The sequence below is a fragment of the Anabrus simplex genome, chromosome 2 (genome assembly GCF_040414725.1).
Source record: "Anabrus simplex isolate iqAnaSimp1 chromosome 2, ASM4041472v1, whole genome shotgun sequence".
Classification (NCBI taxonomy): Eukaryota; Metazoa; Arthropoda; class Insecta; order Orthoptera; family Tettigoniidae; genus Anabrus; species Anabrus simplex.
Genome location: NC_090266.1, coordinates 172,583,971 through 172,607,618, shown reverse-complemented (window position 1 = coordinate 172,607,618; position 23,648 = coordinate 172,583,971). Strand labels below are relative to the sequence as shown.

Genomic DNA, 23,648 nt, shown 5'->3' with positions numbered 1-23,648 from the left:
GTAGAGGTGGGTTCGATTCCCACCTCAGCCATCCTGGAAGTGGTTTTCCGTGGTTTCCCACTTCTCCTCCAGGCGAATGCCGGGATGGTACCTAACTTAAGGCCACGGCCGCTTCCTTCCCTCTTCCTTGCCTATCCCTTCCAATCTTCCCATCCCTCCACATTCCCCTGTTCAGCTTAGCAGGTGAGGCCGCCTGGGCGAGGTACTGGTCATACTCCCCAGTTGTATCCCCCGACCAAGAGTGTGAAGCTCCAGGACACTGCCCTTGAGGCGGTAGAGGTGGGATCCCTCGCTAAGTCCGAGGGAAAAACCGAGCCTGGAGGGTAAACAGATGATGATGATGATGATGGTTGGTAGTGTAGTGTGTTGTGTTGTCTGAATATGAAGAGAAGAGTGTTGGGACAAACACAAACAGCCAATCCCGAGCCAGAAAATTAATCAGACGAGATTAAAATCCCAGAGCCGGCCGTGAATCGAAGCCGGGACTCTCTAAACCGAAGGCCTCAACGCTGATCATTCAGCCAAGGAGTCGGACCTTTGGTAGTATTTATTGAATAAGAGCATTTGGAAGACAGACATAGCCATATCGTGGCTACGCTTGCCCTGTTTACTTCCTGAGCTTGCCAAACTGCTCTTTGGTGCTGTGAGCAAGTGTTCGCCACTGACCTTGATGTCGGAGGAGCTGCGTATCTCCACGAGGAATCGTGTCCGCGTGCCGACCTTGACAGCGAGGTCGCTGAGCCTCCTAAGGAAGACCGGCGCATCGACCCCGCCTTCGTCCAGTTTCAACTCGACGGCTCGCCGAGCCTCCCCCGCAGCGTTCTTGGCGATCAGCGTGTAGTAGCCCACATCGTCCTCCGTGACGTGTTGCAGGCTCAGGAGGACTGTGTTGTTGTTCTCGGAGAAGCGGTAGCGGTCTCCTGACAGCTCTTGGTCGCCTCGCGTCCTGCAACATGCAAACAAATATTCACAAATTACTATCACGTTGTGATGCTCTGTTCAGTGTTAACATACCAGTTGACAGTTATACATGGAATTAAACTTAGATACTTTTGTACCAGTAACGTACGCCTATGCGATGCAGCGGTTAGATGATTAGCTGCCACCCCCGGAGGCCCGGGTTCAATTCCCGGCTCTGCCACGGAATTTGAAAAGTAGTACGAGGATTGGAACGGGGTCCACTCAGCCTCGGGAGCTCAACTGAGTACACGGATTCCGATTCCCACCTCAGCCATTTTCGAAGTGATATTCTGTGGTTTCCCCACTATTCCTCCAGGCAAATGCCGGTTTGATACCTAACTTAAGGTCACGGCCGCTTCCTGGGAGAGGTGCTGGTTCTTCTCCCCGGTTATATACCCGATCAAATGTCCGACGCTCCAGGACACTGCCCTTTAGGCGGCAGAGGTGGGATCCCTCGCTGAGTCTGGAGGTGAAACCAAACATTGAGTGTAAGCTGACTTCTGTGGTGTAGTGTTTAGTGTCACTAGCTGCCATCCCCGGAGGCCCGTATTCGATTCCCGGCTCTGCCATGAAATTTGAAATGTGGCACGAGGGCTGGAACGGGGTACACTCAGCCTCGGGAGGTCAACTGAGTAGAGGGGTGTTCGATTCCCACCTCAGGCATCCTTGAAGTGTTTCCCATGGTTTCCGACTTCTCCTTCACGCAAAGGTCGGGACGGTAAATAACTTTTTTTTTGCTATTTGTTTTACATCGCACCGACACAGATTGGTCTTATGGCGACGATGGGACAGGAAAGGGCTAGGAATAGGAAGGAAGCGGCTGTGGCCTTAATTAAGGTATTTGCCTGGTGTGAAAATGGGAAACCACGGAAAACCATCTTCAGGGCTGCCGAGAGTGGGGTTCCAACCCACTATCTCCCGGATGCGAGCTCGCAGCTGCGTGCTCATAACCGCACGGCGATACCTAACTTAAGGCCACGGCCTCTTCTTTCTCTCTCCCTTGTCTATCCCTTCCAATTTTTCCATTTCCTCACAGGGCCCATGTTAAGCATAGCTGGTGAGGCCGCCTGGCGAGGTACCGGTCATCTTTCCCAGTTGTATTCCCCGACCCAAAGTCTCGCACTCCAGGACACTGCCCTTGAGATGGTAGAGGTGGGATCCATCGCTGTGCCAGAGGGAAAAACCAACCCTGGATGGTAAACAGATTGAGAAAGGAAAAGAAAAAGATTTAGCCATTGCTGGAGTTGGTGGAGATAGGGTTGGACAGAATGATTTACCGGTGAAATATTTGAATATATCACTTCCGCATGCCTTTAAGTAGGAATGAAAGAACATGCATTTTGCATACCAATCCAACCACTAATTATTAGTACAATACAACGATTGAAATGAAAGCGATTTTAGCCTTTAATTAAAGGACGTGTTATTTCAACATTTCCTAGAGTTCGAATGAGAATTTGTAAAATTTAAACCGATCTCTCACTCCCATTGCCTGGTATAGGCCTATGCCTCATTGTACGCTCAAATTATCATCAGGCCACTGCACCGAGATAAAACATTCCTGATCACTGAAGAAATTAAGATCCTGTCCACCTCTGTAGTGTAATGGTTAGAGCTATTTCCTGCCATCCTGGAAGGCCCTGATTCTATTCCCGGTACTGTAAGAATTTTAAAATTGGCAGGAAAGCTGGCATCGGGTTAAAAAAGTTGCATGCTGCCCACCTCCAATGGGGATGTGCCTGAACAGAGCTGCACCGCCTCGGGGCATGGACAACAGTTTACATTACATCGATATCCTTTTTCTTCTTTGTCCCATTGCGTAACATGTGTTGTTAGTAAGGTGATATTAATGTATTATTATTATTATTATTATTATTATTATTATTATTATTATTATTATTATTATTACAAGCATTTCGTGTTGCTATTGTAAGGCAGACCCACTAATGTAGGTGGGTATCATCTGCCATGTACTGTTGCATATAGTTGTGGTGGAGTGTTGTGAGTGGTTTATAAGTTGTTGAGGACAGCACAAACACCCTGCTCGCTAGCCAAGAAAGGGCACCCAAATTTTCTGCGACTATGAAAATACTGTGTGTCTAACCAGAGGATTGTCACAACTTTAATATCGCAAGATTGGTTCACTAAATCCAAACCCATTTCAGGACTGAGTACGTATTAAATTGTCATCCATTTTAACAAGGAGCTTATTAATGTTTTCGAAGTAACTCTAGACATATTTAACACATATTTAAGAAAATGTATCGCTTAATGATGTTGATTAATTTCAAAGCATAAGTTGAAGATCTCTCAGCAAAAATGTGTGGTATTTGATGGAAGGTCAATGGTACCTTCTGCAGGGAATACAATAAATAATTTCGATTACTTAGTGAACAGTAATGTTTCATTTCCTACATTGTTTTGTCCTGCTCGGCGTGAAGTTGAGATTTTGTTTAATCAAAGATTTTCTTCGTGTTCCAGACGCAGGTATTCGAGGAAGCCGCACGAAGCAAAAATCAACAAATGTTCAGTTGGCTCTTAATTTATTTGATCTTTCATGCATATCTTCTAAAATAGGTCAGTTCAGCAGTTGCTCTATACTGATCCTTATATAAATTTATTGACCGTATGTGCTGTTTGTGCTCGCTGTTAATAGTGATTATTTCTACTTATGGCTCCATCAATGGATCGTAAAACAAGCAATATTCAGTGGTTTTTGGATATAAACTTCACACCTACACTTCATACGTACACTTACATACATCTTCATTATAGACTGTTATGCCTTTCAGCGTTCAGTCTGCAAGCCTCTGCGAATTCACCCGCCGCCACCTCCATACTCTATTTGTAACTAGATCCTTGGCCTTATTTAGTTCCATACCTCTTATCTGTTAATCATTGGAACTGAGTCTACCCATCATCGTCTTGGTCCTCCTCTACTTCTTTTACCCTCAACGAAGAAGTCCATTATTTTCCTACGTAACCTATCTTCTTCCATTCGCCTCATATGGCCCCACCATAGAAGCCGGTTTATGCGTACGGATTCATCCATCGAGTTCATTCTTAACGTAGCCTTTATATCCTCATTCTGAGTACCCTCATGACATTGTTCCCATCTGTTTCTATATGTTTCTCGCTTTTTCATTTCTGTTACTTCTAACTTGTGAATAAGATATCTTGAGTCCACCCAGCTTTCACTCCCATACAGCCAAGTTGGTCTTAAAACAGACCGGTGAAAAGGTAGTTTCGTCCGGGAGCTAACTTCTTCCTTACAGAGTACTGTTGATCGCAGCTGCAAGCTCACCGCATTAGATTTCCTGCACCTTGCTTCAATCTCACTTACTATAGGCCTACTACCATCCAGTGAGGATAAACATCCTAAATAATTGAAATTATCTACTTGTTCCAGTTTTGTATTCCCACTTTGACATTCAGTTCTCTTTGGTTTATTCCCTACTGACATCACTTTAGTCTTACAAAGGCTAATTTTCGTATCTTACTCACTGCACCTATTTTCAAGTTCCAATTGTTTTTCATCACAGTCTGCCATTAACACCAAGTTGTCAGAATAGACCAAATTGCTTATTAAATTTCACCTAACTGAATCCCTCTCTGAAACTTTATACCTTTCAGTAGATGATCCATGTAAACTACTGCATGAACAACAAAGGTGAAAGATTACAACCTTCTTTAACCCCTGTGATGACCTTGAGTCCGCCTCTGTGGTGTAGTGGTTAGCGTGATTAGCTGCCACCCCCGGAGGTCCGGGTTCGATTTCCGGCTCTGCCACGAAATTTGAAAAGTGGTACGAGGACTGGAACGGGGTCCACTCAGCCTCGGGAGGTCAACTGAGTAGAGGTGGGTTCGATTCCCACCTCGGCCATCCTGGAAGTGGTTTTCCGTGGTTTCCCACTTCTCCTCCAGGCAAATGCCGGGATGGTACCTAACTTAAGGCCACGGCCGCTTCCTTCCCTCTTCCTTGTCTATCCCTTCCAATCTTCCCCATCCCCCGCAAGGCCCCTGTTCAGCATATCAGGTGAGGCCGCCCGGGCGAGGTACTGGTCATTCTCCCCAGTTGTATCCCCCGACCAAGAGTCTGAAGCTCCAGGACACTGCCCTTGAGGCGGTAGAGGTGGGATCCCTCGCTGAGTCCGAGGGAAAAACCGAACCTGGAGGGTAAACAGATGATGATGATGATGATGATGATGATGATGATGATGACCTTGAACCAAGAACTCATTCGACCATCAATTCTCACTACAGCCGAATTGTCAACGTTAATGTCCTTGATTGCTTTTAATAATTTACCCTTAATCCCATAATCCCCCATTATGGCTAACATCATTTTCCCTCGATACTCTGGCATATGCCTTTCCTAGATTTACGAAACATGAACATAACTGTCTATTTCTCTCCTTGCCGGGCTGAGTGGCTCAGACGGTTAAGGCGCTGGCCTTCTGACCCCAACTTGGCAGGTTCGATCCTGGCTCAGTCCGGTGGTATTTGAAGGTGATCAAATACGTCAGCCTCGTGTCGGTAGATTTACTGGCACGTAAAAGAACTCCTGCGGGACTAAATTCCGGCACCTCGGCGTCTCCGAAAACTGTAAAAGAGTAGTTAGTGGGACGTAAAACAAATAACATTATTATTATTTCTCTCCTTGTATTTTTATTTACCTGGCGCATACTGAAATTCTGATTCTGACAGACCTTTTATGATGTGAACCCACACCAGTTTTCATCCAACTTACCTCAACCACTGATCGTATCCCCCTCCCCATCCAAAATGCCAGTGAACGTTCACCTCTTTTCAGATTCGGTAGCAGTCTTTCCAGACTGAGTCACTCTTTATGTATAGCTCCAGCTTGCACTTCTTACGTGATATATCTAGCCTCTTTGGCTCATTTTATAGTCACGTGGCTGAAGTTTGTCTTACCAGGGTACTGTCATCGTACGGGAGTCCCTTTATTTCAGGCCAACACCATTACGACTCTGCAAATATCTGAAGATATTCTTTAAGAGTAAAGTCGATATAAATCATGATGAAACATATGCAAATTTATGAGGGTTCTGCTAGTCATATGCATTAGGCAGCACTGACCTTTTAATACATATCGTCGTTGTGAGACAAAACCTCCTGCGTGATAATATTTTTGGAGATATACTGACCCGCAGCAAATACATTATGAAGAGCGAGAATGCCTTAACAACATTTACACAATATTGCAACTTAGATGACAGAAGCGTCTCTGTGGTGTAGTGGTTAGTTTGATTAGCTGCCACCCTCGGAGGCCCGGGTTCGATTGCCGGCTCTGCCACGAAATTTGAAAAGTGGTACGAGGGCTGGAACGGGATCCACTCAGCCTCGGGAGGTCAACTGAGTAGAGGTGGGTTCGATTCCCACCTCAGCCGTCCTCGAAGTGATTTTCCGTCGTTTCCCACTTCTTCTCCAGGCCGGCATGGTACCTAACTAAAGGCCACGGCCGCTTTCTTCCCTCTTCCTTATCTATCCATTCCACTCTTCCCATCCCCCGCCAGGTTCCTGTTCAGCATAGCAGGTGAGGCCGCCTGGGCGAGGTACTGGTCATCCTCCCCAGTTGAATCCCCGACCCAGAGTATGAAGCTCCAGGATACTGCCCTTGAGGTGGTAGAGGCGGGATCACTCGCTGAGTCCGAGGGAAAAACCGACCCTGGAGGGTAAGCAGATTAAGAAGAAGAAGAAGAAGAAGAAGAAGAAGAAGAAGAAGAAGAAGAAGAAGAAGATGACAGAATTTTACCGGCCAAAATTCTAAGCTAAAATATTTCACATAGGATGTTTTGTCCCGGCAGCGACGATATATATATATATAACTGATACTCAGAAGGTATCTTAATTACACCGACAAAAATGTCAGGGATTCTCTAGTGCTATGTAAAGAACGATGGCGCAATCGGATCGGTGGAGAAAAATTTCCGTTTAAAAATGAGGTCAATTTGTTACTTCCTGGCGTGGGATTCAGATTGGCGAGATGCGCCACATTTGCTTTGATAGAGCGCAAATTGCTACCCGCTGCTGTGCTTCAGGGAAGGGAAGGGAAGGGAAGGGAAGGGGAAGTGCGGTGTATGTTACACGGAGACAGAGATAATGCTCGTTGCGAATGCATTAATTTCTCGTTCGTTTCGCTCAACAGCTTCCCAGTCTTGGTAGGCAGCATACAGTTTGTTTACTACGTTTGTTGGCTACTACGTTTGCGGCATAAATTTGTGAGAATGGCTTCGGTCTCGGTACACCAAGGAAGAAATGGTTGATATGCACCTAGTCTATGGCGTAACAAATGGCAACGGGAGAGAAGCCGCACTGATTTAGGGCACCGGCACCCTAATCACCGCCAACCTCATCATTCAACCTTCGTATCCATTAGCAGGCGACTGCGTGAAGGAGGGCGGAACAGAAAACAAAACCCTTGTGTAACAGTAGTGAACGCATTTCAACATCGGTTTAGTGTCAATATTTTGGCCGGCATTGTTGGTGACTATTTACTTGGATCGTATGTCCTTCCTTCTCGCCTGAACGGTGAGGAATGCTACCACTTCTCGGTTAAATCACTGCCTGTAGTATTCGATGATGTTCCTCTGGGTATTCGGCGGCGAAAGTGTGGCTGAGTCATAGTGGCACTCCACCGCATTTCACTCGCCGTTTCGCGCAGCAATGGAATGCTCATTATCCAGGGAGATGGTGAGGCCGTGGTGGGCTAGTTAAATGATCTCCGCGCTCGACCGATTTAACTCCCATGGACTTCACTTTATGCGTGAAGATCGAAGTAGGAGAGTGGGTTATTGAAGATTTACTGTAATCAACCATTGGGCGTATTGTGTCTTTCGTTTAGAATTTCATTACTTTTACAATGTTGTGAGTAAAGGAATGTATGATTGTGTGCCGGCAGTGATGCATCTTCGCGCGTGTTAAATAATAGAGAACGTTACTGAGACCAGCAGACAAGACGAGAAATTATGCGGTGCGTTCCTTGACTGACAAGTATGTCTTCACTGCTGTGTGTTCTCGTATTGCGTTCGGGAGATAGTGGGTTCGAACCCCACTGTCGGCAGCCCTGAAGATGGTAGCCATGAAGATGGTTTTCCGAGGTTTTCCTCTTCACACCAGGCAAATTTTACGGCTGTACCTTAATGAATACCACAGCAACTATCTCCCCATTCCAAACCCTTTCCTATCTCTTCATCGCCATAAGACCTATCTATGTCGGTACGACGCAAAACAAAATGAAAACCTACAACCTGTTTTCCAGTCAGTGACCGGGTCAGGAATGGAATGAATGAAGCTCCCATCTTACGGAAAGGATAGGAATTGTGCCGGCTGCCGAGGCCTGTCGCACTCCACTGGGGCAATGATTAATGAATGACAGATTCAATTAAATTATATTGGAGAGTGCTGCTGGAGTAAAAGATGACCGGAATACCCGAAGAAAAACCTGTCCCGCCTCCGCTTTGTCCAGCACAAATTTCACATGGAGTGACCGAGATTTGAACCACGGAACCCAGCTGTGAGAGGCCGACGCGCTGCCGCCTGAGCCACGGAGGCTTACGACGAAAAGCAACCTGCGACAAATAAATATTTCTTTTATTGTGTGTGCAATTACGGCTATTTAATAAACAATCTCTGCATATTGAGTGCGCAAGCCGACCGAAGAAACCTGTGCATTCGCACGGAGGATTATATCCCTATGAGTCTATCACACACCTCGCCTACCCTCCCTAGCGCGGCAGCGGACAGCGGTTTGCGCTCTGGCACTGCACATACGGCGAGTTCGTCAATCTGCGCCCGGAACTAACAAAATAACTTCACTTTCTGGAAAAGACAAATTTTCTATGCCAATCCGATTGCGCCATCGCTCTTTACATAACACGGAGACCATCTCTGATTTCTTTGGCGGTAAAATTTAGATGTACCCTGTAGAAAAGGAGGCGTCCACAAACAACATGGACTTGTATCTGAGAAGAAAACTGTAAAATCCTTTGTCTGGAGCACTTTGTTATATGGAACTGAGAATTGGACGCTGGGGAAGAGGATAAAGTAATAATGGTAGCTGCAGAGATGTGGGCATGGGAAAGGTTAACGCGTACTAACTACGAAGAGCTGAAAGGGAGGGCGGAGATGCTCTGAGAGACCGCACAGGATAGGACAAAACAGATTTTTCTGAACATTGTGGATGGGAAAACTGCCGAGGAGGGAGGAAGTGGACGACCGAGAAGGACTACTACTACTAAAATATTTTCATTCCTCCCCTGAAGGGGGAGGCGTGCCCCTTATACGGTGACGCCGTCTCTCAGGCCGGGAGATTTGTTAAGGTGAAGGAGATGCTCGGAGAAGGTGAGAGGGTTGGCGGCTGTGGCCTATACTAGGAACTGTCCTGGCATTCGCCTTAGTGCAGGAGAATGGAAAACCACGGAAAACCATTCTCAGGACAGTCGACGGTTGGAGCCAGCCGTGAGGTCCAGCCCTGTCCCGTCTTCCGATTGAAGAGGCGTAGAGCCACTTTATAACCGTACCCACCCCTCCTCTACTCGATTGGCCGGTCAGAGTGCAGAACCTGTGAGCTTGCATCCGGGAGATAGTAGGTTCGAATCCCACTATCGGCAGCCCTGAAAATGGTTTTCCGTGGTTTCTCATTTTCACACCAGGCAAATGCTGGGGCTGTACCTTAATTAAGGCCACGGCCACTTCCTTCCAACTCCTAGGCCTTTCCTATCCCATCGTCGCCATAAGACCTATCTGTGTCGGTGCGACGTAAAGCCACTAGCAAAAGAAAAGAAAAGAAAAAAGAAAAGAGTGCAGAGCTGTTGGACCACGGACCAGCCGTGGCCATTTGGTGGCCGAGAGCCACTCTGCATCTAACGACGAGGTGAAGAGCATGGTAGGGTTCTTAACATATGAGGACTTAGGAAGAGCGGCTAGATACAGAAAATCTTGGCTGTAACGACAAGGTGGATCCTACGTGTTTGATGAACTGATGAGATATCAATGTTCTTTTACACCAAGAAATCCGAAACACAGGTAGTTAGCTCGTTCTGCGCAACCAATCAAAGACACAATAGAGTTAGAGGACCCTCGAGTCTACCACTCTGAACGTAGCTGCGGTATCTGCTACGTAAGGGAAACGAAGCGAGTGGTTTGTAATAGACTTTAGGAACATATCCTTTACATCAAGAAACCAGACATGAAAATTTAAGACCTCACCGGAATAAGAATGTAAACAACAAGTTTTGGAAAGTGAGATTTCAGTGGAAATAGGGTTTGTCATCTCGCCTGTATGCTGTCTGTATGTCTTACATTTGAACTTGAAGTTGGTTTATAGCCAGCAGAACTTTGTCCTCCGTGGTGTAAGGATGGAACATCAGTCCAGATGGTGGACAGTGTTTGAGTTGGTTCATCATCAGGTGGAATATATCATTTCATAAAGGCCATAGACGAAATAACATATATTTTGAAATATTTCCTTGATATCTAAAAAAATGAATTAGACTAATATTATACGCTATCATGTTTGTTCCAAGTGCATGTAGGCTACAGGACTTCTCTTCTGTTATATACAAACGTAAGACATACTTGCAGATTATTTTCTACTGTATCACTTTCAATTCATAAACCTTAACTTATTATAATAAAATATAGTTTTTAATAGATATGCTCATTAGTGCACTTGCTATGCAATTGGTTCAAGTAGTATTGAACCATACGGTTCATGGGACAATTGTATTAATTTTAGTATTGGATATTAGTATCACAAGGCCACCCACGAAGCCATTGTCTTACAGTATATTTCATAAAGGAGTCCAGAAGACGCGTTCTTGTGTGAAGTGAGCTAGAGCGTCATTATGAGAAATCTCCAGAACCTCATTAAAAGGAGTTATGTCCCAAGCCAAGCCTCTTGATGAAGATTGGGGACGCTTCCCAGATCCCGGCAAAACTTATATTAGGAGGGAAGAAAGAATTAAATTAATATCTTTGGTTACGGAAGAGTTGCATTGGATTTGAGACAAGAATTGCAACATGCATAATTTCTGCTTAATTTTGATATGCATTAGGGCTGCATTCATAAATGCATTCGTTAATTAGAGCTCATGATGTACTTCGTGCGGGAAAAACTTCGCGGGCGCGCGTATATTGCACGCGACCAAGCGGCGTGATGACGCTAAAACTGGATTATAAAAATAAGGCCGCCTGGCATATCAGTCTCATTCTTGGACAAGAAGACCGCTTGAACGAGTCGTCATACTGCGTGTTGGTACTGAGAACAACGCTTTGTCTTCGAGCTGCACATACTACTAGTACTGCTGTATCTGCGAGGAATTACCCCAGCATCAAGTCAGAACGAGTGTTTGACAACCTCATTGCGAGGAAGCCACAACCAGGAGCTGAAGCCAACACGACAACGGGCATCGATCCAGGAACGTTGGGAGCACCTGATCAGCGCGACGCCGAAGGGGACATCTTCCAACTACCTAGGGAGCTGTACGAAGGAGCCACACAAGAAAGAATGTCTCCAAGTGGTCAACAGTATCTGATGCCAGCGCCGCAGTCTATCATGATGTGGTAAATTCAGTGGTCCACAGGGAGGGCCGCTCCGTCATGTCATCGATAACATAAGGTCAGAGCTTTCCAATTCTGTTTCAAGCATGTCATTTAAATTTAGATAGGAATATGGGGGACCGTCAGTCAACAGATTAGTTATGGTAGGAGAATTTTCCTTGTAATTAAGAGATAGGCCTCAAGCTCGAACCCCGTACATTAGGATAGATGATATTTTGTAGATTCCTTGTTAGCGTGTTTATATTTCATTTCGATTGTATTATTTTACGTACGTGTGTTTTTTTATGGGTCGGATCGAACTCCTTTGGTCATGGTAGGTGAGTCTTACAGACAGGCACTTTTTATTATATCGCAGTTAGGCATTTGTTTCTGCAGACGTAGATACGTATAGGTGAGACCAGCATGGAACCCGTAATTCACCCAGCGTCACTGACGGGGCGAGCGAGTCCGAATATTTGAGAGATATGAGCATTATGCAGACAGCTGACTGTATGTATTTGAGATGAGAAAGCCCAGCACAGTTTGAGAGTGTATTGGCTGCATGAGAGATGCCTGATTAGGGCCATGTGTTTATCGCATATTGATTTGTGTCTTTGTCGTATCAAGGTTGAGCCCATGGGAGGCGGAAATAAGATGAATTATATCGCTGGTGATATTGAGATGAGGGCAGATCGCCCAGGTGTATTTAAAAGAGTACTTTTTAGCAGCCAGGTTACGTGAGGTATTTTGAGAGGCGAGATGTTTTTTTCTGGCAGTCAGCTGAGCTCATCAATTATGTGGACTGTCGCTGGTGAAGTGGTTGCAGGGGTGAGGGTGCTGCGCCGGACGTCACAGTCTTGAGAATTGGTTATTGTCGTCTGCAGCTTGTCAAGTGTGCGAAGGGGAGGAGGACCTTGATGTTTTGAAAGCAGGAAGAGATCGTTTTTATGTCCTATTTGTTCTACGTTAATTTTTAACACTGGCCCGTTTGATATTGACACCCGTGGATATTTTAGTTATGTCCTTCTTATATTGTTTGCATATGATTCTTATACGCCTTACTCTTCATGGGACTAGGGTTCGTGACCGAGTCAGGTCACTGTACATTCTGTGTTGATATTTGTTAACACCGGGGTTCGAAGGCGCGAGGCATAGTAAATTTTATGGGAATCACTGTGTGATGGGGATTTCAGCAGATATCCATCTTTCTAGACTTCGTTACTTACACTATTGTAACATGCTTGTTGCAGCACAGCTGTTTTCGTGAAGGCAGTGAACTGGTTGTCATCGGCTCAGCATTATCTTGACCAAGCATTTTGAAAGCTATTAGATCTGTAAATAATTCGATTTTATGTAATAAATCCCTATTTGTTAAACCTTGAATGCAGCGATGTTTTCTGTTAGATATTTTATTTTATTTTAATTTAGCCGATTCTTACCTGATTAGTCACATATCCTCGTGTTTATCTTTTGTTGCCCCGTTATCCCCATGTTATCCCTGAGAAGAACGCTTATCCGGCTGAGTGAAGAGGAATATGTTCAGGTAAGACTATGTGCACCAGCTCACGTCTGTGAGAGTTCTTTCACTACTGTACTCTGGGTTCGAGACCGGCTTTTGCCTGGCCGGAACTTCAGAGTCCAGTAGGGCACAGTATATACCATGTAATAAATTCCCCAAAAATAAATTTCCTCTCTCCTGAAAAAAAAATTACTGATTTGGTGGTTACATCCTTAATCCGAAGAGGTCTCCAATTCTTGGATGTCTGTTATACAAAAAATGACCGATATGCAGGTCAGACCATGAAAATATATGAGGAACCTTCAAGTTACTTAAGATCACGGGACACTCCCAGTTGTCTGTCCAGTGAGAGGTATGTTCCAGATGTTTCAAGATGCCTCACGGGTCTTGCGTTAACCAGGATGGGGAATGGGGGGGGGGGGGGTTGTAAGAGAGACTATATCATTCCTTCATCCAAAGACTCATCATCATCTTCCCAGCGACTCATCCGCCCATCGCCATATCACATTCATCCACAATCAAGCGCCTTTAAACATACCCCCACACACGAAATTTCTATAAAATGTCACCCACGCCTTATTAAATACTCACCTTCATTCCACCGCTCAGAAAAAAATACTCAATATTCATACACTTCCCCCTAGCCAAGAGGCTAGTAATTCCCCACCTTCTAACAACGAAACACCTTTTTCCCATCTCACTTAACCAAGCCAAACCCCATGGCGCAACAGCCCCGAAGGACAATGGCCTACCAAGCGGCCGCTGCTCAGCTCGAAGGCCTGCAGATTATGAGGTGTCGTGTGGTCAGCACGACGGATCCTCTCGACCGTTATTCTTGGCTTTCTAGACCGGTGCCGCCATATCACCGTCAGATAGCTCAATTGTAATCATGTAGGCTTAGTGGACCTCGAACCAGCCCTCAGATCCAGGTAAAAATCCCTGACTTAGCCGGGAATCGAACCCGGGGCCTCCGGGTAAGAGGCAGGCACGCTACCCCTACACCCCGGGGCCGGCTCCATCTCACTTATTTGCCAAACCATATCAACACCAGTTCTTCTGCAGGCCAGAGAGTGGGAGTTACCCTCTAGATGGCCCAACCCACACCCTCAGGGAGGGAATGATGATGTTCTTAGATTGATAGATAGATAGATAGATAGATAGATAGATAGATAGATAGATAGATAGATGGATGGACAGATAGATAGTCCACCTTCATAGTTGAATTTAGCTGCCGGAGACACAGATTCCTCAGGTCGCGTAGTGGTACGTTAGTCGCCCGGACAAAGAATACTGCAGTGTATTCGGAACGTCGGCAACTTGTACATGAGATATACAAAGCAACAACACGGTTCAACTCAGAAAAAACTTCAAGCGCTACTAACATGGAATGTAACATTTACCTGGGAATAAATAACTTACACTGGCTGCACTAACACGATATCTCACTCGTTCCAGGAAACAAGATGAGTCAGAAAAGTTCTCAGGCGAAGCATTAAAAAAAATCGAAATCACCGATTCACCAAATGTTGTCAATTCTGCATTATATGGAACATAGTTTTTAAATAATGGTTTTTATTTTATTTTGTTAACTTCAAAATATTAATGAAGTATCTGCTCTGGATCTTGAATGAAAGTGACTCGTCCTATATTTTATGATATGGAGCAGTCAACATCAAAGTGTTGTAAGTCACATTTGTGTATTGTTAGCTAGAAAGATTTAATAATGTTATAATAATGTCATTGGCTTAACGTCCCACTAACTACTTTTTACGGTTTTCGGAGACGCCGACGTGCCGGAATTTGGTCCCGCAGGAGTTCTTTTACGTGCCAGTAAATCTAACGACACGAGGCTGACGTATTTGAGCACCTTCAAATACCACCGGACTGAGCCAGGATCGAACCTGCCAAGTTGGGGTCGGAAGGCCAGCGCTTCAATCGTCCGAGCCACTCAGCCCGGCGTAGAAAGATTTAACAGCTCCTTTTAACAAAGGCAGCTGTGTAAATTCACTACCAATAATTCATTTACAATACAATAATATCCATGTCCACAATACCAACAGACAATAATCTACACACAATACAACTTTAACTGGTTAAAGCCACTTTTATGAACAATATTCAGAATATTAACAGGATAACTCAACTTATCTGCTTCTTACCGGTGACTGTTTAGTATTCTTGAATAATTAAAATGAAAACATACCACCTGTTTTCCAGTCATTGACCGGGTCAGGGATGGAATGAATGAAGCAGATATTGGCTATTAGTACAATGGGGTCGCCACTACCAAAGTGATGTATTAATGACTGATAGATGCTATGAAATGATAATGGAGAGCGTTGCTGGAATGAAAGATGACAGGGAGAACCGGAATACCCGCAGAAAACCTGTCCCGCCTCCGCTTTGTCCTGCACAAATCTCACATGGAGTGACCGGGATTTGCATCACGGTATCCAGCGGTGAGAGGCCGAGGCGCTGCCGTCTGATCCACGGAGGCTCCTTCTTGAATAATATGGAAGTAAGATTTGGCTATTTCTTCAGTATTTTGACGAAAAGACTTATCTTCTCAGTGCCAAAAGTCATAGAGCATTGACCTTAGTAGGTCACTGCAAAAATTAAAAAAACTGCAAAAAAATACTTATCTGATTTTTCCTCAATATAATAATGTTATTGGCTTTACGTCCCGCTAACTATATTTTACGATATTCGGAGAGCCAAGTGCCGGAATTTAGTCCCGCAGGAGTTCTCTTACGTACCAGTAAATCTACCGACACGAGACTGACGTATTTGAGCACATTCAAATACCATCGGACTAGCCAGGATCGAGGTCAGAAGGCAGCGCCTTAACCGTCTGAGCCACTCAGCCCGGCGGTATTTCCTCGGGATGAGTGACCTAGTGTTAGAAATCTGACAGTAACTGGGTGCCTCTATTTGAAGGAGTGTTGTTGTATTCAAAAGAATGCTGAAGCGGCGTCTGCTGGAGCCACGCACTCCCAAAGCGGGCCGCTGAACTATAAATGCTCCCTTTCTGTAAACAGCAGTTCGCATTTCAAAGTTGTTTGACTCACTTTACATGGCATTCAGTCCGTTCCACAGCCTGGTTCCAGAGTGAGGCTTACAAAGAAAGCTCCAGATTATGCTTCAAATATAGACTTTGTGATAAATATAAATGAAATGAGTAGAGAATTGGAATCAGAGATAATGCTTTTGTGGATGATTTTATTCTATACTAGCAAGATACCCGTGCTTCGCTACGGTATTATACTGAAATTTATAATTGAATGCTAATTGTTTTAGATATATAATCCGCCGAAATTCGCGATCTGACTCGTTTTCTGCGAGAATCCGCCAAAATTCGCGATCTGACTCGTTTTCTAATAGATTACGGTATGTTTCCTCACATTTTTCAATCTTTCTTTCCAGCAATCGATTTCGTACTTCCCGGGCTAGGTCCAGATATTCCACCCCGTCAGTTGGGTCCCTAAATCTTTGCCATCTTTTCCTATAAGCGTTTTTAATATGGATCAAATCCTTCAGGAGATCCGGCGTGGTGTCGTCTTAGGTGCCTTGGCGGTACTGAACCCGCGGCCGGACTGCATTCTTAGTCATTACCCGTCCAGGACCATTTTCCAGGGGGGTCCGCACATTTGACAACGGTCCAGAACATTATTATTATTATTATTATTATTATTATTATTATTATTATTAAAAGATGTTCTGAACCCCACAGCAAGCTGCAAGATCGCTACTTGGCGGTAAATTACATCTGCTGCCAGTGTCATTGTTACGATGTGACCAGCACCATCGTCGCGCGTAGGCAAGTGTGCGGGATTTCTGGCGATACCAATGACATACTTCCGTGCATTGTTGACCTTATTATAGAGGTGAACAATTTGACGGTCCATCTCATTCCTATCGTTTATTTCAAATGTATTTAAATTTTTATTTACATGCCAGGAGGATCTACTGTAATCGAAGAACGTTCTCCGATGGAAAAGATGGCTGTTGAAAACCAGCCCAGGAAAGATTAAAAATGATCGGTTTATGATCAGAATAAGTACATCGAAACTATATAGCCTGTTTCCAGTCATTCGACAGGGTCAGGAATGGAATGAATAAAGCCCCATCTAGCAGCGACAATAGGAATTGTGCCGGCTGCCGAAGCACACCTCTGGGGCAATGATCGTTGAATGACAAATGAAATGAAATATTGGACAGTGTTGCTGGAATGAATGATGAGAGAGAAAATCGAAGTATACGGAGAAAAACCTGTCCCGCCTCTGTTTTGTCCAGCACGAATGTCACATGGAGTGACCGGGATTTGAACCACGGTACCCAGCTGCGAGAGGCCGGCGCGCTGCCGCCTGAGCAACGGAGGCTCCTTAAGTACATTATGAACAGTAAAATCAATTGATCTCACCTCCTTTTACACCCCACCGCCGTTAAGTTTATTTACACCCCCCCCCCAAAAAAAATAGAAGACTTGTTTCTTTATGTTTAAAAGATATTCCAAACACCAATGTTCACATCTGTTACATTCAGTTTTGAGATATAAGTATCCCCATAAAAATAATTCACTTTATTTTCACTTCCTTTCACACTCCCCTCCCCCCCCACCCCGTAAGTGAATTTTCCGGCAAAATATACTTGTTTCCTTAATAGTAAAGGATCTTCTAAATAGTAATTATCACGACTCTAACTTCTTCAGTTTTTGATTTATGTGTCTTCATGAAAGGAATTCAACTCCTTTTCACTCCCGCCCCCCAAACGCGTTTTTCTTTGTTTAAGGAGATTCAAATACCAATTTTCACGTCCGTAACAACTTTAGTTTCTAATAGATGTATGTATTCTCATACAATTAATTCAATTAATTTTCAATTCTTTTACCCCCCACCCCCCCTTCATCGGATTTTCCGAGAATACGTGTTTCTTTACTTTTAAAGCAGATTCCAAAGCAGATTTCACGTCTGTAATATCTTCATTTTTGAGATATCAGTAGCCTAATTAAAAGAATTCAACACCATTTTCAGTCACTTCCCCCCCCCCTTCCACCCAAGCGGTATTTCCGAAAGCTGAAAATACACGTTTCTTTATTTTTAATAGAGATAAAAATACCATTTTTCACTTCTGTAACATGTTAAGTTTTTGAGATATACTGTAGAAATTCGCTTTTTAAAATTTCACCCCTTCTTATTTCCCCTTACGTGGAGTTTCCGAAAACAAATCACCTATCTTTCTTTACATTTACAGGAGATTCCAAATACCCACTTTTTACGTCTATAACATTTTACGTTTCTCAGATATTCTGTAGATATAGTCTTTCAAAAAATTCACCCCAGTTTGTCACTCCTGTTTAACCCCCATTAATTGGATTTTCCAAAAACAAAAAAATACGTGTTTCCTTATTTTTAAAGGAGCTCCCATATACAAATTTTCAGTTCCGTAATATTTTCAGTTTCTGAGATATATGTATCCTCATTAAAGGCATTCATCCCATTATTCACCCATTTACACCCATCCTATTGGGATTTAAAGAAAGCAAAAAATACGTGTTCTTGTATTTTTAAAGAAGATTCTAAATACCATTTTTTTACATCTGTAAACTTTTAAAGTTTTAAGATGTAGACACACTCATTTTAAAAATTCACCCCCCTTTTCACCCTCCATTATTTGGATTTTCCAAAATCAAAAAAAATACCTGTTTCTTTATTTTTAAAGTAAATCCCAAATACCAATTTTCAGGTCTGTAATATCTTCAGGTTCTGAAATATAAGTAGCCTCATTAAAGGCATTAAAGGCTACTTATATTTCAGAACCTGAAGATATTACAGACCTGAAAATTGGTATTTTGGATCTACTTTAAAAGTAAAGAAACACGTATTTTTTCCATATTTGTAAAATCCAAACATTGGGGGGTGAAAAGGGGTGGTGAAGTTTTAAAATGAGTGCGTCTACATCTTAAAACTTTAAAATTTACAGATGTAAAAATTGGTAGTTAGAATATCCTCTAAAAATAAAGAAACATCTATTCTTTTGTTTTCGGAAAATCCCAATAGGAAGGGTGTAAAAGGGTGAAAAATGGGTTGAATGCCTTTAATGAGGGTACTTATATTTCAGAACCTGAATATATTACAGACCTGAAAATTGGTATTTTGGATCTACTTTAAAAGTAAAGAAACGCGTATTTTTCCTTATTTGGAAAATCCAAATATTGGGGGGGTGAAAAGGAGGGTGAATTTCTAAAATGAGTGTCTCTACATCTTAAAACTTTAAAATTTACAGATGTAAAAATTGGTAGTTAGAATCTTCTCTAAAAATAAAGGAACACGTATTTTTTTGTTTCCTGTAAAACCTAATAGGAAGGGTGTAAAAGGGTGAAAAATGGGTTGAATGCCTTTAATGAGGATACACATATCTCAGAAACGAAAGATATTACAGAACTGAAAATTTGTATATGGGATCTCCTTTAAAAATAAAGAAACACGTATTTTTTAGTTTTTGGAAAATCCAATTAATGGCGATTAAACAGGAGTGACAAATTGGGGTGAATTTTTTGAAAGACTATATCTACAGAATATCTTGGAAACGTAAAATGTTACAGACGTAAAAAGTGGGTGTTTGGAGTCTCTTGTAAATGTAAAGAAACATAGGTGATTTGTTTTTGGAAACTCCACTTAAGGGGAACTCAAAAGGTGTGAAATTTTAAAATGAGTATTTTTACAGTATATCTAAAAAACTTAACATGTTACAGAAGTGAAAAATGGTATTTTTTATCTCTATTAAACATAAAGAAACGTGCACTTTTAGTTTTCGCAAATACCACTTGGGTGGTGGTGGTGGTGGTGGGGGTAAAAGTGACTGAAAATGGTGTTGAATTCTTTTAATTAGACTACTGATATCTCAAAAATGAAGATGTTACAGACGTGAAAATTGATATTTGCAATGTGCTTTAAAAGTAAAGAAACACGTATTCTCGGAAAATACAATGAAAGGGGGGGGGGGGGTGAAAGAATTGAAAAATTAATTGACTTAATTGTATGAGAATACATACATCTAATAAAAACTAAAGTTGTTACAGACGTGAAAATCCATATTTGGATCTCCTTTAAAAAAAAGAAAAACGCATTTTGGTGGGGAAACCATCTTGGAGGGCGGGAGTGTAAAGGAGTTGAATTCCTTTCGTGAGGACACATAAATCAAAAACTGAAGAAGTTAGAGTCGTGATAATTGGTATTTAGAAAATCCTTTACTATTAAAGAAACAAGTATTTTTTGCGGGAAAATTCACTTGGGGGGGGGGGGGAGTAATGTGAAATGAAGTGAAAAAAGTAAATTATTTTTATGGGGATACTTATATCTCAAAACTGAAGGTAATAGACGTGAACATTGGTGTTTGGAATCTCCCTTAAACATGAAGAAACAAGCATTCTTTTAATTTCGTTTTATTGGGGGGGGGGGGTGGCGGTAAATAAACTTAACGGCGGTGGGGGGTGGGGTGTAGAAGGAGGTGAGACCAATTGATTTTACTGTTATTAATGTACTTATAAGGATCCTCCGTTGCTCAGGCGGCAGCGCACCGGCCTCTCACAGCTGGGTTCCGTGGATCAAATCCCGGTCACTCCATGTGACATTCGTGCTGGACAAAACGGAGGCGGGACAGGTTTTTCTCCGGATACTCCGGTTTTCCCTGTAATCAGCCATTCCAGCAAGACATAAAAGTAATAATAATAATAATAATAATAATAATAATAATAATAATAATAATTGTACCGGGCGGTACACCTCCACTCCGCTAATTTAAAATGTGCGCCTGTTGAAACTCCTCTGCTGGAGGAAGTCTGAACTTTATTGACGGTATTAATTTTCTATCTTCTCAGAAGATGTCACTACCTGTAAATTTTGGAGTTTTAGAACTGTGTCATTTTTGATGTGTTTTTGTTTCGCTTGAAGTAAGAAGTGTGAACTTTCTCTTCTAGAGGACACTACTGAAGATCTACAATAGTGCAACCTAGTGCGGAGTCAAAGAACTATTTTTTTGGAGAAAATTTAATTTCAAGAGTTTGTTCTTTGTTAAATTTCTTTCTGTCATTGTTTAAGTTGGCAATATTTACCCCTTTCTTCCCCTTGTTATGAATGTATCCAATCCCGAAATTCTTCTATTAATTTCTGACCAATCTGGTGTATCTTCCCCCAACTTGTATCGGTTGCGGGGTCCTAGCCAATAAAATAATTGTGGGCGGGTGTTTTCTTTCCCCTAACGCCTAGAACCTTCCACGAGAGGATATAAACTGCTGATTTTTTGGTCTCTGCGCCACTTTTGTTCCATCTTTCAGTGTGTTAAGTACCTAGCAGGGGGCGGGAAGCGCCTCTTTCTTCGACAGCGGTCAACAACAAGGTAATGGCCGATTTATAACTTCTTTCTTTGCTAGCTCAGCAGTTTAACTTTCGGGGCGGGTTCTAAGCGTTCAATCCTGTAACCTTTTCCTAAAATGTAACTACTCTTTTCATATATTCTCTTTTAAAACGACATATTGGGATAGAGAGTGCTTAACCCTCTCGAGCTCCCACTCACATCGTCTTGAGGTGAACTTATTTTTCTCAACCAATTCTTCCGTAATGTAATGTAAATTGATATTAAGTCACCTCTGTAGTCTGGGATTAGCCCTTGTATTAACGGCCTAGTGCCAAGTAGGTCTTAAGCAAAGTGTATTAGGAGTGCAAGTTCGCCTCCTCTCAAATTGTATTTTAGAGGTCATGCATTAACCTTCTTGTCATTTAACAGACCTCAGTAGGTTGGGTATTTTACCCCTGTGTATATGTCCTATGAGGACAGCTTAAAGGTGGAGTTCGCAGTGGCCTATGATAGGCTTGTATTTTAGGGGGAAGTTGCCCTTTTTTGAAAATTGTGTTTCTGCCTCAAGGAGGCTTTTGGGTGTAATTGGAAGCAAATGTTTCTGGCATGTTTGGGGGTTTTCGGCCCCTTTGTTGTATGGTGTTCATTGTAAGGTTGGGCTCATTGCTCAAGAATTATGTTTCTGACTTTTGAAGCCCCAAATGGGGTACCTATGTAAAGGTATTTTTTCAATCGTGTTTCGGCTACTAAGTACCTGTTCTATTTGTTGTTACCTAATTTTGAAAAGAAAATATAACCTTGTTAAATTTTAAAATTAATTTCACTTTAGTAGCTTGAGACTTATTCACCACCCAGCACCTTCTTTCATGCATAACTACCACAAAAACACGGTAACAAGTGGTAGCAGAGCGTGGTTGAATGGGTCTCAATTTAGCCCCTTTTGACGGCTACACATTGTTTTGATCCGAACTCTAACCATTTTCTCAGTTGCTGGAATTTTTTGACTTTTTCAAAATTGTTCTGGCATCATGCCAGGCCCTCGCGATGTTCTCCATCTTAATTATTTGCGCAAAGAGGAGTTGATCTATGAATTAACTATCAGAAATGTGCAATCTGGAGGCACGGTTGCAGTAGACACTAACAAGCTTAGAGAGTCCCTAGATTTGCCCATTTCCATCCCCAATTTGGGAGAGAAAGAAATTGATGACTCTCTTTCCACGATCGTCGAGAATATTACTGGGCTAGCTTCTGTAGTTAGTTTTTTTGATGAAAATGATCCGTCTCCTAATCAAATTAAGCGTGTGCAAGGCAGGCTATATCATTTTTCGAATAGGGTTAACGATCTGTTGTCTCTAAAACTGAATGACGTTCAGAGGAAGGAAGCTAGTACGCTCCTGGAAAATATTTCCGAATTATCTAGTAAGGTCACTCTATTGTTGACTGGGGAAGTTCCTCCCAAATCTGATCAACCCACCATAGTGAATGCAGGTAGTGAGGAAGCGCCTCCCAAGGGAGAAGTTAATAGGATAACCGTTGCTGCTCAAACTATCTCTGCCTCATTGGACAACGAGCCTGAACGCCGTGCATCGTTGAGTAACATCCGTTCTGAATTAACTTCCTTGCCATTGAAACCTTTACCTACTATGTCACCCGGGTTTAGCAGCTTGCCTCATCCATTGGCAATGTTGCTCAGAGGTATCTCTAAGTTTTCGGTTAATACCACCAGTGAAGAAATTTCATTTTTAAGATTTCTGGTTGAATTTCAGGATCATGCCCTCGTGTTTTCTCTTTCTCCATGTCAAATTTTGCAAATCATCTATCCTTATGCTATTGGTATTCTCTCTGATAAAATCGTAAGAGCCATTGCCGAGCAATCATCTATTGAGGATTTCCATGCCCATTTGCTAGCTAACTTCATCCCGGCTAGGGCCAGGTCCTCCCTTATTCAGAAGTACTATTACCGTGTACAACGCTTGGATGAAAACTTGGCTGATTTCATACAGGACATTAAGTTTTATACTAGGGTGTTTGCTCTTCATTTCCCTGAGGATCAGATTGTACAAGCTATTGTGGAAGGGATTTCACCACCCTACAGGTCATATTTGTGTTTCGCGGCGTGCCCGCAAACTTTCTCTGAACTTGAAGCATTGGCCGTCTCAGCGGAAGGAGTTAGATACGCCGATTCTTTGCGTGTCGCGAAAGAACCCCCTCCTTCGTTTAGTAATACTCGGCCTCCACCTCGCCGACCAGTCAC

General features: G+C 43.0%; 1 protein-coding gene across 1 annotated transcript in view; it reads right to left on the bottom strand.

Annotated features, from left to right (window-relative positions):
- LOC136863475 (titin) overlaps positions 1-23,648 on the bottom strand; it is a 352,605-nt gene that overhangs the window by 159,447 nt on the left and 169,510 nt on the right. Inside the window, exon 3 of the mRNA XM_067139877.2 lies at positions 667-946. Within this exon, the coding sequence (XP_066995978.2) occupies positions 667-946 (280 nt within the window). The remainder of the gene's footprint in view (positions 1-666; positions 947-23,648) is intronic.